This window comes from Camelus ferus, chromosome 20, assembly GCF_009834535.1.
Source record: "Camelus ferus isolate YT-003-E chromosome 20, BCGSAC_Cfer_1.0, whole genome shotgun sequence".
Taxonomy (NCBI): domain Eukaryota; kingdom Metazoa; phylum Chordata; class Mammalia; order Artiodactyla; family Camelidae; genus Camelus; species Camelus ferus.
In genome coordinates, this window is record NC_045715.1 from 2,824,920 (window position 1) to 2,840,364 (window position 15,445).

At 45.2% G+C, this 15,445-nt stretch overlaps 1 protein-coding gene across 4 annotated transcripts in view; it reads left to right on the forward strand.

Annotated features, from left to right (window-relative positions):
• Positions 1-8,470: 8,470 nt before the first annotated feature.
• Positions 8,471-15,445, forward strand: part of PRPF4B (pre-mRNA processing factor 4B) — a 34,615-nt gene continuing 27,640 nt past the window's right edge. For all 4 annotated transcript variants that reach the window (XR_004313347.1, XR_004313348.1, XR_004313349.1 and 1 more), the window contains exon 1: positions 8,471-8,673. Coding sequence is in view for 1 of the 4 variants with exons in the window: in XM_032462425.1 (XP_032318316.1) it covers positions 8,471-8,673 (203 nt within the window). In the remaining 3 variants the exon portion in view is untranslated. The remainder of the gene's footprint in view (positions 8,674-15,445) is intronic.

Genomic DNA, 15,445 nt, shown 5'->3' on the forward strand with positions numbered 1-15,445 from the left:
TTTTGCCCCCCTCTACTGGTTCTACCTTAACTTTAAATGACTGAAAATAACCTGTGTGTCAAATTGGAGCTAAAAAAAAAGAAATGTTTTTAAGGAAAAAGCCAGAAAAAAAGGACTGGAAGGAAATATATCAAAGTATTAATCAGGCTCATAGATAACTTATTTTTCACTTTATAGCATTCCGTAGTTTCTGGATCATCTTCTAACAGCAACATACCAATGCAGTTTCGCTGCTGTTGCCATTTGGTTCTGTTTTCTTCACATTCATTGGACAAATGTGAATAGGAATTGTGGGTATGGGCATTGAGATGCGTGGGAATCTCAGGCAAATTTTTGTTTGTCAAAAAAAAAAGCACAAGGATATATATAGTATGTTTAGACGATCTATAATCTTCAAGATGATAATGAAGGCCAATCAGAAATACTCACTTTAATTCTATGAATCACAGTGCAGATACAATATAAACCCGACCTATATATTCGCAGATTAATATACATCGTATCAAAAGTAAGTCCTCTAGGGATAAATAAAGCAGAAGAGTAAAGTTACAGTCTATAAAAGGGAGCAACACGGGAAGACGGGAGCACTGTCCCGAGCCTCAGGCACCCTGGCGTCCCCTGCGGCCCCGTGGTTCTGTTCCAGGTGGTCCCCGCTCTCTTGCAAGTGCTTTGCCCTTGCTCTCAGCGCGTTTACTTTACTAACTCCCAGTAACTCCTCTGGACATACTCTTAGAGACTGCAAAGCGCTTTTCATGTACATGTTTGTAATTAGGGCAACTACTCATATTACCCATATAAGACGGCAATGCAGCGGAGTTGTCTGACGCATTCCAGGCCGTCTACAGACGGCTCCTTGTAGCAGTAATATTTATAACCAGACATTTGTTCCTGGCAAAACGAATGAACTTGTTTGTAGTTAAAAATTAGAATCATCTCGCTGGCACCTCTCCACAGTAAGGGTATACCATTTCAGAGTTTACAAGCCACTCTTATACGTTAGGACATTTAATCCCAAACAAATCTAACTTTCCAAAAAATACTGCCTAGGACCTAAACTTGAGGCAGTGCCCACCAACCAAAGGAAATAAATGACTTCCTTCTAGCAGGGTGGGCCAAAGTTGTCATCAAGACAGGTGAGACTGCTCTTCCACTGAAGTGAAAAGGAACAGGCTGGTGACCATTCTCTCTTTCGAGAGACGAGGAAAACACAGGAACATGTCCATGGAGACACAGTGGGCCAATAACCTAATTCTGCAGCCGACTTCTCTCCCTCCTGCCTTCTCTGCTGATAACCACATCCACAGCAAGCAGTCGGTCATCAGGTTAATCAGCACCCAAGTAGGCAGCGGCCAGCCTTATTTATTCCTAATAGTTCGTGAACATGGCAGAAGGCTCTAAGGAGGCAGCCAATAACAGGAGGAAACAATGACAGAAACCAACGACTTGTCCCCAACGTATGAAAGCGGCATGAGTCCTGGAAGCTTCGGTTTTACCCTTTCTCTGGTCTTTGGGAGGCTGGTCACGCATAGCTGTCCAGCATCTATTTACTGCTTTGGATTCACTGCTACTTGGTTGTAGTTTTCAAATTACGCCTAATTCCTCCACCATTAATTCTTGAAAGCAAACGTCTGCCCGATTAAATTTCACAATAATTTCCAACTAGAAAACATTACAGAATACACTGAGGCAAAGTAACTTGCCAAAAAAGGAGGTAGAGCTCCTGGACCAGCGAAGGTAAAGAGAGGCGGCAGGTGAGACCGCAGCGGGCGGAGGGCGCGCTGCCTGTGGGGAAGGGCCCCCCCGCCCCCCGGCCCCCGGCCCCTAACCCCACTCACGGAACGGCCTCGGCCCTGCACACTTCCCCAGCGAGATCAAGAGCCCGCACGGCCTGCGTCGCCATCACCTCGGTGGGCGTGCACCTCCCGGCTCCGGGCTCTGCGCGCCCCGCCGCGCTGCTCCAGGGGGTGCGCAGCCACGCCCCCAGCGTCGTGATTTCCGACTGCCCAGCGGAGGGTCCGGGTCCTTCAGCCGCACAGAGGGTGTGTGCAGGCCCGGTGTCACGCATCGGCTGCTGGGGGAATTGCTGGCCATGGGGGAACGACACACACTATTTCTCAGAGCTGATCTTGCTCTGCCTCTTCTCCGGTGAGTAAACGCGTTGTCCCACCCAGCGCGAGGCTGTGTTGTGTCTCCCTTTGCAACTCCAATAGCAGCTGATGAGCTTTGCAGTCCTGAGCGAGTCCCAGTCCTCCCTGGCCTTGTCAACCCGAGCACCGTGTGATCCCTCCCTATTTTGTCCATTTGACTAACTTTTCTAACTACCACAGCAGTTCTCAAAGTGTGGTCCGTGAATCGTTAGGGGGTCCCAAAATGTTCTCATGGGGTCTACAATGTCAAAACGACTTTCAAAACAACACTAAGACGCTGTCTGCCTTTTTGGCTGTGTTGACGTTGTACTGATGATGCGAAATCAAAGGTGGGAAAACTGCTGGCACCTCAGGGCACAACAAGGAGGTGGCACCAAACTACAGGACTTCACCACTGTGCACCACGGTGAAGGGGCTGCAGGCTCGTCAAGACATGCAGAAAAGTTTCTAACTCTTCAAAATTGTGGGCATATATTCAAACAGAGGTTACAAGGAGACAGTATAATGCACACACTAGAAAATTATTTTCTACTCCCACATAGTTGTACTAAATTCTATCAAACTGCCTGAAAGTATGCAAGCTACCAAAGGTTAACTGTAACCAGTTGCACCACGAAACACAGGCGCCATGACTGTCCACGTCCAAAAATACAACTGGCTGAATTTCATTTAAGATGAGTGAATAAGAACAGCAATGATAAAAAAAGAAATGCTCTAAACTTCCCAGTAAAATTGTTCTCCAGAGACTTAAATGAGTTATCGTAATGAGAGGTCTCCAGAGACTCCGTTTGTGCTTAGCTTCACAGGAAGCCGAACACTCTGGACACTAGAAAAAAACAACACTGTGATGACTGATTCCTCTGTTCCCCCCCCCCATCATTTTGTGCCAAGAAAACTTCTTCCACATCAAACACTGATGATGACTTCTACTAGCGCGTGAAAAATTAAGGGTCTTCCCGTTAAGTTCTATTTAGTCATCTCAATTACAGTAGACATGTGTAAATCCAAAAGGCCTCTTTTGACGTTTACAATGTAATTTAAATACAACTTTGTTCTAAAATATCAGGCTACATAGAAGGTTCTTTTGGGGAAGGGTATAGCTCAAGTGGTAGAGCACATACTTAACATTCATGAGCTTCTGGGTTCAATCCCCAGTACTGACTCTAAAAATAAATAAATGGCTGTACTAATATCAGATGAAATGACCTTTAAAATTAGAAAAAATGTTACTAGATACTACATATAAAATAAACAAGGTCCTACTGTTTAGCACAGGGAACTATATTCAATATCTTATAGCAACCTATAATGAAAAAGAAGTTGAAAATATGTTTGTATGACCAATCATGCTGTACACCAGAGACTAACACAATGTTGTAAATTGACTTCAATTTAAAAAAAAAAGTTACTAGAGAAAAAGAGGGACATTTTGCAATGATAAAAGTGTCAATTCAATAGGAAGATATAACATTTATCAACATGTATGCACCTAATAACTGGGGACTAAAATACATGTAGCAAAAACTGACAGGAATTTAAGGGAGAAACGGACAACTCAACAGTAATTGAGGTGTTTAAGACCCCACTTACACCTAGACGTCTCATAGCCTCCTAAACTCATATGGCTGAAACAGAACTCTATTTCCTCCCCATTTAAAATCTGCTCCTCCCTTAGTCCCTGTCTCTGTAAGTGGCAATTGCATGCACCTAACTGCTCATGCCAAAATACCTTTAAATCACTGTCTCTCACAACCCACATCCACTTGATCAGTGAATTCTATAGCCTGTCCTTTCAAAATATATCCAGAATCCAACCACTTTTTTCCACTTCCACCCTGGTCTAATCCACCACCATCACTCACCAGGATTTACACTCCTAACTGGATTCCACCTTCCTTCCCCTGGTCCCCGGCTGTCTATCTCCACACAGAGGCCAAGTGAACCTTCTAAAACATATTAAATCATGGCATTCTTCAACTAATATCCTATTGTCCTCATGGTACTGATGTGTAAAATGAGGCTCAAAAGGTTAAACAAGTTGCTTGAAGTTGCAGAGCAAGTGGTGAATCCAAGGTCTGCCTGACTTGAATGGTCATGTTGTAAACACTACTGTAGACACTGTCTCATCAGAATCATTACAACAGCGCAGGACAACTGGCTAGACACCCAGGAACAAACAAAAGGGACACCACATAGTCACAAAAATGTTTACCAAAATTAGAATTATGTGAAAATTCTTGGGCATGTTATGTGAAAAGGCAAACTACCACATTCCATACAGGAGAACAAGGAAATTTAATATTTCATATGGAAATAGGCCAGAATAAGCCTATATACTAACGTCGGTTCAGTTGGGGTAATGGAACCCTAGGTGGTTTTCAGTTTGTTCTCTTTTGCCTTGTTACATTTTCCAGAATTTAATGAATGTTCTAACTGTATCAGAACTGCTTTAAAACAAAATTTTCATGAAACAAAGGGAAAAGTTTTTGTTTTGTAATAAAGGAAAAACTCAACCCAGTGTCTTCCCAAACATCTACAAACCCCAAGCCTAGATCTAAACTAGATAAAGCCTCATGTATTACCTAAAAGGCCATCCACATTCTCTTAATTGACACCTGGGGACTCTGCACGGGCCACTTTTTCTTAAAGGACTTAATGATCCTTTTTACTTTTGTTTGCTGCCAGCATTATAAGGAGCCTATTAAGACCTTATCGGGAATGATGCTGACCAGGTAGCGGGGAAGGTCCAAATTTAATAACCCCTCTCACGGGAGCAACGCCATTCAAAAGCATTTCCGCACTATCTGCAGAAGGTTTGTCTTGCAGGAAAACACTAATACTTGTAAGGCGGGAAGCCCCATTAAAAGACCAGCAAGGCAGGACCCCCAAGCAGGGCCACTACTCCTGCCAGCACCACCCGGTTCCCTGGCCCAGAGGCTCTATCTCACTCTTTGCCTCTGAACTTACTCCTAAAATTCTATTGGTTCCCTGAGCTCACTTTTGATTGGTTATTTCCTTCACTCCTGATTGGTTATTACTCTCACTTTTGATTGGTCCTCTTCCCTAACTTCTGATTGGTCCATTTGTGATACTTTATTTGCATGGAGCTCACTCCAGATTGGTTATTTCTCTCACTCCTGATTGGTCTATTTCTACAAAGCTTGTTCCTAGTTGGTCAAGTTTTGTTATACTTTATTTGCATATGATACTGCAAAGTGTAAACTGGCAGCCTATAAAGGCCTGTGTAAATGTGCAGAGGAGTCCAGAGCTTGGAGTGTGAATTCCGTTGGCGCTGATGGTGAAATAAGCCTACTTGGTGTCTCGCTGGGATCCAGGTTGCTGTCACAACTGAGCTGTAACATTTTTCGCAACGCTTGGAAGATAGTACGAAAACGTCCAAGTGTGCAAAAATGCACGCTAGTCCCCGAAACCTTGCCCAGTGACAAGTGAAAGTGCCTGGCACCGTCTGGTAGTACGGCGACAAGCACTAAAGATCCCACGGTCCTCGCTGGCAACAGCGAGCGGACCTCAAATACTACTCACCACCCCGACCGCAGTAGCGGCGTCTTGAGGGCGGGCTCGCCCCGGTGAGGAGGCGCCCCGGAAGACAGCAGCTGGCGGCTTCAAACTGATGCTTTAGGGCGGGGACGGGCGTGGACGGGCGGGGACCGCGGCCGCCGCTGTCCTCGGGCCCGCCCATCCCTCCCCGGGCGCGCGCGCACGCACGCACGCAGGCACGCCCGGATCTGGGCGGTGCGCGGGCCCAGTGTCCCAGGCCGAGAAACCCGCGCTCGTGGAGGCACCGCCCCTCCAGGGACTTCCGGTGGGCGGGGTCAGCCTATAATCAGTCCCCCGGTTCCCGTGGGGTCCAGCCAGCCAAAGGTTCCCGAATTCTGGCAGGAAACCAGCGAGGATGAAACGATGGACTTCAAGTTTGAAAGTGAAAAAATTGCGCTTAAGTTTGTCGCTTGATAAACGTTTGCTGAATGTTTCAAGTAGTAAGTGGATGTTTGCTTTAAGTCCGCCTTCAAAGAACCCCGTTTTTTCCAAAACTGCAACAGTTTGGGGTGAGTCCGCGACAGATCCTGCTGCTCTCCGAACGTAGTGCCTGCAAGCGAACTTGGTGAGAAATGTTTAAAGGAAATTTCTTGCCAGCATCATCTCCTGAAACTTTTATTTGTTTTTAATCTTGAATGGTTTGTCCAAGTCTGAACTTCAGCCAGTCATAATTAGGCTTCACACCTGAACCTTAGTTCCTATCTCCCCCACCCATCCTTCCTCACACTCGATATGCTTAATCTCCGCATTAAGCATACTGCAAAGAAACGTAGAGCAGGGGCGGGGGGCCAGGGCGATCATATTGCGGCTGAAGAAGTTGAGATTGGCTTATGAGCTCTCCAGGAGCAAGGAAGAGATAGCTTCCAGACCCAGAGAAAATAAGGAATTTCTGGGGGCCAATCCAGTGCTTTCCATTACCTTTATTCAGAAACCATTTGGAAATCAAAGAGCTCTGTGTGTGCGTGCTAAGTAGACGCCAAATAAATGACATTTCTGTGGGAAGCAGCACAGTAAGAAGGAAGAGGACAGGCTTGAGAGATTCAGTTCAAATCATAGACTGGCTCTTAAAAAGTGAGTCATCACAAGCAAGTTACTTTGTTTCTTAGTGGCAGTTTGCTAGGCTTCTTTTGCCTTAAAGTATATTATTCCACTTTATATCCAAGATGAGATCTCTACAGGTTTGCGCTCACTTCCAATAAGATATCTAATAGGTTTGTACTACATGCACTATGTTCTTTTATTTTAATTTCAAAATTATTTATTTAAAAATAGTGTAGGGGGAGGGTATAGCTCAAGTGGTAGAGTGCATACTTAGCACGCAGGAGGTCCTGGGTCCAATCCCCAGTACATTTAGGGTCCATTTAAAAAATAATAACAACTAAATAAACCTAATTACCTCCCCCTCCAAAAATTAAAAAAAAAATTTTAAACGTACTAATTTTCTGCTATTTTAATAACATATTTGAGCTATAGAGAATATAATAATCTGTAAATACAAGGCTGTATACGTTAATAGCTTTGAAAAAATATAGGGATTACAATCGAGAGGTAGGAACAATTAGAACTCTGAAATCCCAACCTACACACTATTTGTATGTAAATATATGGTTGAGCAGATAAACCATTCTTAACATATTTCTGAAAACTATTTCCTTTGAAAGAAGTCTTCCAAGTTATATCTGAATTTGATTATTAAGGAGAAAGAGGGAAATACTTCCTAAGAAAACAATATAAGGACTATAAGAAATGCTTCAATGGGTGTGGGGTGGGGGGTGGGGGAAACCCACAAAAATCAATAAATATCTAAGGACTGATATAGTTTTCCATATTAATAAAGTCCACGAGGGGAAAACGCTTAACATTTTAACACGTTTGGGATTCAGCCAACTGTGGACTGACTTTGTAAGAATATTTGTAACTCTCCTTCTGTGAAAATCAAAGAGATATATAAAAAGCTCAGATATTCAGAGCTCAAATTTCTAGGTCAAACCTAAACTCAGTTATTACAAAAATGAAAGTGATCATCACCCTGCTTTGAAGTTCCAAAGTGTGGAGAAAGACAGGTTTTTTGGTTTGGTTTTTTTTTTCCTGAAAGAGAATGTAAAAACCTACGTGGTGTTGAAAGCTCTCCAAGACACAATAAATGTCTTCTTATACAGTATTTAATTTAATCTCATTACTGTAGATGCCATTATTATAGGAAAACAAAATCGCATAAAGTTACTTGGACAAAAATGCCACTTAAAAATTCAATTTACAGAACCCGCGAACCTGAACAGGGGTAACGGACTTCTGAGCCCTTACCCCTGGATTTGGCAAAAGCTCAAACGAAGTTCAAACGTTTCAAATAAATGTATCATTAACAGTCCCCTAGGTTCTAGGTTCAGCCCTGCCTTTCCAGTATTCTCAAGATGCTCTTCTACACGCTTTCCTTTAAGGCCGCATCAGACTGAGTTATCTAGGCAGCGAAAAGGCGTTTCTTATGCCCCCAGCGCTGCCCAGAAGCAAGATCATCGCCTCGTCTGCCCTCATTTGAGAATCTTAACCCAGCTCTGGGCCCCACTGTGAAACCAGTTCTCGGAACCGCACCCTCGGTGCAGACAGCTCTCTGCCGCCGCTCCCTCTCCATCTGATACCGAGAACTAACCTCGGGCTCTACACTGGCGAGAGCGCTCACCCAATCAACGCTCGCCCTTGAAGCGCTGCGGGCGCCGGCGCAGCCCGCCCCGGAAGTGCGTCATGACGCTCGTGCGCTCTGTCCCCGGATGCACTTTTATATCCGGATTCTACGAGCGGACTCGGAGCTCCACGGTCCCCGCCGCGGTCGGCACATGCGCGACGGCGCCGCTCCCTCTTCCTCCGCCTCCACTGGCTCGCTCCGTCCGGGCAGCCGCCGCCACCGCCGCCGAGGAGTCAGGAAGTTCAAGATGGCCGCCGCGGAGGCCCCGTCGCTGCGGGAACAGCCAGAGTAAGTGGTCCGGGAGTGCGGAAGGCCGGCCCTGGGGCCGGCCGAGGGGGGACCAGCGGAGAGCTGCCCGGGCGGGCGGGAAAGTTCGGGCCCAGAGGCCGCGGCCAAACTTTGCCTCCCGCGCGGCGTCGTGGGGCGCGGGCGGGCGGGCGGCCTCCGCGCTCCGCCCTCCCGGAGACCGCGGCTGTTGGGTCGAGGGCGGCCGGGCCTGCCGCGTCGTTGCCCTGGGAGGCGTGGGCGCTAGCGGCCTCTACAGGTCCCGAGCGCGAGGCCCCGGCGCGGGCGCGCCTGCCCGCCTGCCCTCCGCGGGGACGAGCGGGCTCCCGGCCGCGGCTCGGCGGCCTGGGTGCGGGGCCCCCGAGCAGCAGGGCGGCAGCTAGCGAGCCCTGAGACCTCCCCTCCGCAGGCGGTTCCCGCGGTGGTCCTGCTGCCGGTGTCCGTCTTAGGACTTGAAAGCAGAGAGAAGGGGTGCTGGGGCCGCCCTCCTTGACCCTCCCTGAGCTGTAGTTTGTGGCTGGCGGGCACTTCATTCTCCCACCCCGTGCTCTTTGCTCCAGCATCCACCCGCTATTTTTCCTCCTGCCTATTGCACTTAATTGCCAACTTGCAAACTTGAGGCAAAGTAAGAGCAAGTTCTCGGTTTTGAGGCCTCGCGTTTTTGGCCAGAGTTTATAGCCCTTCTTTGAGAGTACAAGAGGAAGAAGTAGTGGAAATTGTTAGCTACCTCCAGCCCCCAGCGCCTCATGTCTGTAATTAGGCTAATACACGAATCGATGCGGCGGAGTGGAAACATACTTCTGTGTGCTGCAGGGCTCACCGTTGCTTAACTAAAACCAATATGTTGTTTTCTGTGTTTTTGCTAGGAAAACTCAAACAAGAACCTAAAAGAGAATGGATTTTAAAACAGTATTCCTATAGCGACCTTTTTTTGTATCAGCGTTATCTGATTTGTTTCCAGCCATCTTAGGAAAGAGGTAAATGTAGTCTCCCAGCGAGTTTCGACTGAGAGAGGGGAAACCTCTGCCACCGGCCGGCCCCTCGCTTCACTGCTGTGCACCCGGTTCTGGACTGCTCAGTCCTTTGCTTTACTCAGCCGGAAAGAGAAATGCACGAGGTTTTTCACTAAAGGGTTTTGAAAGCTGAAATTATCTTCACAATTTGACTTAAAAGAGAGCAAATGGATTCTGAAGTTTTAACTAGACTTTGCCTCTTTTTGTTTCTCAAGTTCACTATGCGGCAGAGTTCTGGTCTTTGTGCTTATACCATACAAATCTTATGCTTTGCAGCTGATTTTTCTAGTAATCTATTTAAAGTTCTGTGGTGTTATGTCCATGTATTTGAGTTCAGGGGGACAGTTCAGATTCGTTTTGAGGAGTGGTTCAGCCTTTTTTTTTTTTTTAATATTCAAATAACACTATGTTTAATATTTATGCTCCTCCAATATAAATGGCAGAGATAGTCTAATGCCACCCCTCTTTCCCCAGAACACTTGGTATACATGGACTCTCTTGTCTATGTCCCACTTTGACTTACTTGAAAATGTTTAACAAAGGAAATGGCAGTGTGATAAGAAAGTAGGTACCATGTTGGCAGCTCATGGTGAATGCTGGAATGCAGTGTCTGAACAGCTCCCAAGAACACTGAGGAGTTCACGTTCACAGTTATATGGAATCTATTCCAAGTAGGATTTTTAGAAATATATAAACATACAAACAAACATGTGAAATAGTGTTTAAGCTCTCTGAAGGCTTTTTAGTGGCTTTTACATTTGTCAGTCTCTTTAGCTCAGCCTTTCTGATGGTTTTTAAACATTTAAATTTTTATATGTAGTAACTTAATTGCACTTACCAAGACCTGTTCAAAGCACTGATCAAATCTTAACGCACTCAGTTCTTATGAGAACCCTCTGGAGGTGGGTACTGTTATTTCCCACATTTTACAGGTGATGAAACCGAAGCACAGAGAAATTAAGTTAATTTGCCCAGGAGCACACTAAGTCAGAGAAGCAGGATGTAAACCCAGGCAGTCTGGTTCTGGAGCCCTGCACCTCACTTGTGCTGTATGGTCTCCCACTGTACATTGTGGCTCCTTTTAAAAATGGCGGGTTCGAAGTCATTTTTATTCGTTTCCAGGTCCCAGAAGGTCCATTTTTTTGATATGACAGTTCTGACTCTCTGAAACTTACTTTCCCAGACTAGATTTGGAGAAAGTAGGTGTGGAAAGGTTCTTTTTAAGACTAGTTGGTGTTTTGAACTCATTCTTCTTACGTCTACGTTAGTTCTGTATTAAAGTAGTTTAACTTGTCAGAGAAACAGGCTTAGTTATTTCCCTGTGTAAAAAGCAGTGGCCTTGCCCTTGCTCTCTGAAGATGTTATTAAGAATATGCTTTTTAAAAAATAATGTGAAACAGGAAGTTAGAATAGCACTAGCTTTTGGTAACAGGGCACTTAATTTTAAAGTTGTTTCATGGTGCCAGATACTGCAAGACCCGGTTTGTTTGAAGGGTGAAACTTGTGCGTTGCGTTTAACCAAACACGTGAATAAAGACTGCTAGACACTCCCGTGTTGTCTGCGCCTCAAGTTCAGCTTTGTTTCCAAATGAGACTTGAAGGCTGTTACTCAGTAAGTAGCGTTATGACAAACCTGTCGTAGACCAGCTAGGTATAGACAGACCTGCCAGATGTGTAGTGTTACGCTGTAAAGCACAGATGGGCAAGTGCAAATTTTTATACTTGGCATTTATATACCTGTATTTATTGTTGATATGAACTATCCAAGGAATACTGTCAGACTTTTTGACCAGAGACATTTTCCTAAAGCTTTCGAAGAAAGTTGTTGGATAATGGACCTAAGTTGGCTGACCCAGCACAAGCTCGTTCATTCCACGTGATACGTTATGGGTGTTATTGACCCACTGAGTTCAGGTTCTCCTCATTCACCTAGTCCGACTTCAGTTTCTCTGACATTTGCCTTGAGAGCTCAACTGAAGAGACAGAGGGTCTGCTCTCTGCCTGCCCTCAATGTAGGAGGACTTCGCGGTGTCAGGGTTAACCTAGCTGGCCCTAAGGTGCTAACAGCATTTTATTAGTAATCTAGTCATTATTAATTGAGTTAACATTCATTAAGTTACGGTGGAAACGGGTCACTCGTGGGAATGACTGAAGTGACGCTGGGCGTTGTGATGTGAGCCTGATCTTCAGAACTTGAGGAGCTAGGTTGTGTTTTGAAGGAAATTACATCCTTTGTGGGTAAACTCTTAAGAATTCTGATTTGAAGCTCCTTGTAAGACTTGTAAAGCATTAGAAAAGGGTTCAAAGGGCAGATTTTCCTTGTGAGGAGATGATTAGGTCATTTGGGTTATTGCATTCAGGAAACAGGTGTGTGCCCTGTGTGCGGCACTGCAGGTATAACTGAGCGAAAACAGTGCTTCCCATCGAGTGCCGAGGGTGAGTGCCGAGGGTGTGGTATGGCAGCGCAGACCGGCTGTGGTCAGAGCGCTGCTTCTACGTTGGTCTGTGTAAATCTTTTCTCTGACGCGGCAGATACTTCCTCAGTACCTCCTCTACCTTAGATAATCTTCTAGGCCTGAGGGATAGAGCTGTGGACTAAACAGATTAAACTTCTGCACTCATAGAGCTTATGTTGTAATAGGGAGAGACAAACAAGAATTATATTAGGTGGTGGCAATCTGGAGAGAAATTAAGCAGAGAAAGTGAGTATTTGTGTGGTACGGGGGGTGGGGGTTGCAGTTAAAACGAATTGATCAGAAAAACTCCACTGAGGCAGTGTAACTTGAGCAGAGACCTGAGGTAGGTGAAGGAACCAGCGGTGTGGGCAGGGAAGAGCATTGCAGGCCCTGCAGGGGGGGTTGCCTATTGATGGGGGGTCGGTGTTGGGGGGTTGGGCCGATTGTACGAGGGTTTAAGTTTTCACTCTGAATGAGGCAGGCGGCAGTAATTTCACTCAGAGTGGTGATACAACCTGATATTTTAAAAGCATCTTCAAGCAAATGCAAGAGGTCTGACTTCAAATGTAATTACCAGCCTTCCCACCAGCTGGACGTACACATGACCTTGGGTGAGGCCCGTAACCCTCCTTGAAGGTGGGGTGTCATCTGTCACAGGGACATGGAGAGACGGTATTTCTTGGGCACTTTGTGAGACAGCCTTTTGTACGTATGAACTCACCGCTGCAGCAGACCTGTGATGTGTCAGTACTGTTAGTTCCCAGTTTCTGCAGTGGAGGAAAGTGAGGCACAGAGGGGCAGCTTGCCTGTGCTCGCACGGGGTGTGTCGTGCTGCAGGCTGCGTTGAACAGGCAGTTTGACTCTTGAATTCATGCTCTTGACAGTATTCCTTAAAATCATTCTTGGGGCCATCCCTGCAGCTCCTCAGTGGCATGGTGAGTAAATTTATCCAGTATCTGAACATTCATAACACTTATTTTTTGGGCACCTGGTTTGTGCTAGGCTTTTCTGAGCCTTGACATCTGTTCACCTGTGCGGTCCTCACCGCCCGCGTTGGGGTTGGCACCACTGGTCTTAAACTTGCCTTTGGCTGCACAGCTAGTGCGCAGTGGGGTCAGGATCTGAACCCAAGTGGTCTGGCTCTGGAGACTTCACCACCCAGCCATCCTTTTTCTTGAGGGTACTTAGATGGTCTTTAGATGGAGTTTTAGCTTACTGATGAGAATTTTGTACTTTAAGTATTTAGATTTTATATCCCTGAAAATCATTCTCAACCTCTAAGAAGGTTCTCCATATCTGTCTCCATATCTTGAATTAGCCTGGTTCCATTTTTCTCAAACTTTCCCCCTGTAAGTCAAGGTTCAGGAAAAGAGACACACACTCTTCTTCTGGGTTGTGGGCCGGAGAGTCCAGGGACCAGGATGGTTGCCTCTTATAGCCTGTAAAAGAACACAGAGTTGAAATGTCTTTGTATCTTCCTAAATCTGTGATTTCCTCCCTCCATACTAGTCATGTTGGGTTTTGTTTGTTTGTTTAGTACAAAGATACTACACTTTTTCCAAGTCTTTGAGAAAACTTGATGATCCCAGAGCACTAGAGTACTTGTCCTGGGTCTTTACACCCCTTTAGAGAGAAGTCAGCCCGAACTAAAACCTGACTCAACCTGAACACAGCTTCCTCTGCAGCTGTCTCTCATGCTGTTTCCTTTCCCACAGTCCATAGTACCAGAAATGGACATTGGCCATCTGACACCCACAAATTCAGAGTTCTTTCCATGTGGTAGTTATATGTTCTCCACACCCTTTCACTGTTGTGACTAGTAACTTTCCAAGTGTATCTCCAGTGTGTTGTCCACACACCCCCCCCCCCAGCCCCTTCCCTCCTAGTTTATTGAAGACTGAGACCTGGCTGGAGGACCATAATGGACCAGTGTATTGCAGACAACCCAGCCAGCACCCCAAACTTACAGTTCCTGGGTGTCTGACTATTTCAGCCAGATCTTGGAATCTCGTACTATGTCTTTTCAGCTGCTGGAACCGGTCCACTTGAGATCCTAACCTCCATTAGACCAGTTTCTTCCATGTTTGACACCTGACAACACTGATCTGCTTTAGTTTGCTGTATTATGTAACTCTGCCTTCTGCACCATTTTTCCTGTATCTGAAATACCCCTTTACCCTTCTGGTTAGTTTCTTATTCTTTAGGACAGTGTTATTTCTCCTTATTTTTTTAATCCATGTATCTTGTTGATAAACCGTTTTTTCTCTCCCCTCAAAGTGCCTGCTGAACAAATAGCTTGGGTTTTTCCTGTCATCTCCTATGAGGTACCTTCCTTGACCACTTTGGGAATGATTTTAGGTGACGTCAGTGTTCCCATAATGAATGTTCTTATTCATGTCTTTGTCATTGCAGTTCTCCAGTGTTTCATGTGACTTCCTTTTCCACTGGTCTGTAACTTCCTTGAGAGAGGCAAATGCTGGTCTTGTACAGTTTAGTTTCCCTGCTGCCTGACTTAATGCCTACGTTATGTGTGGGGGATTTTTTTTTTAATGTTAAAAGAGATTGAATAGATTCATTAATTCTTAACTTGCAAGGAGCTATTTGTAGTATATGTCGCAAATAATAAACTTACTAAAAGTATAGGAGTGTATAATTTGGAGGACTTGGACAAAATAATCCATTATCTTCTACCAAAAATAGTATGATGGCCTGAATCCAGATAATTTAAAGTCTGGTTTTGGTCTCACACTCTAGGACATGATGGTTTAGTATGGTGTGACTTTAATGGGGAAAGTTAAGTACTGCTTTATTGTAGCCTGCGTTTAACCTAGGATTACTGAACAGCAAGGATTTAGCAAAATAATTTGGAATCATAAACTCTAACTCAGCATAGTCCAAACATTTACGCACAGAAGCACCTTCTTTAGAGAGACTAAATAGTCTGCTGAACAAATATTTGGTTGAACCGTATGAAATTGCTGATGTTGGACTGTTGGCCTGCAAAAGACCCTTTGATATGTTTCAACGAAAACTAGATTTGTCCCGCCTTATCCAAGGGGGATACCTTCCAAGACCCCCAGTGGACGCCTGAGACCAGGGATAGTACCAAACCCTGTATGTACTGTTTTCCCTATACGTACATGCCTGTGATAAAGTTTAATTTAAAAATAAATTAGGCATAGTGAGACATTAGCAACAATAACTAATAATAGAATAGTTACAACAATATACTGTAATAAAAGTTATATGACTGTGGTCTCTCTCTCTCAACATATCTTGCCCTACTGCACCTGCCCTCCTCCCCCT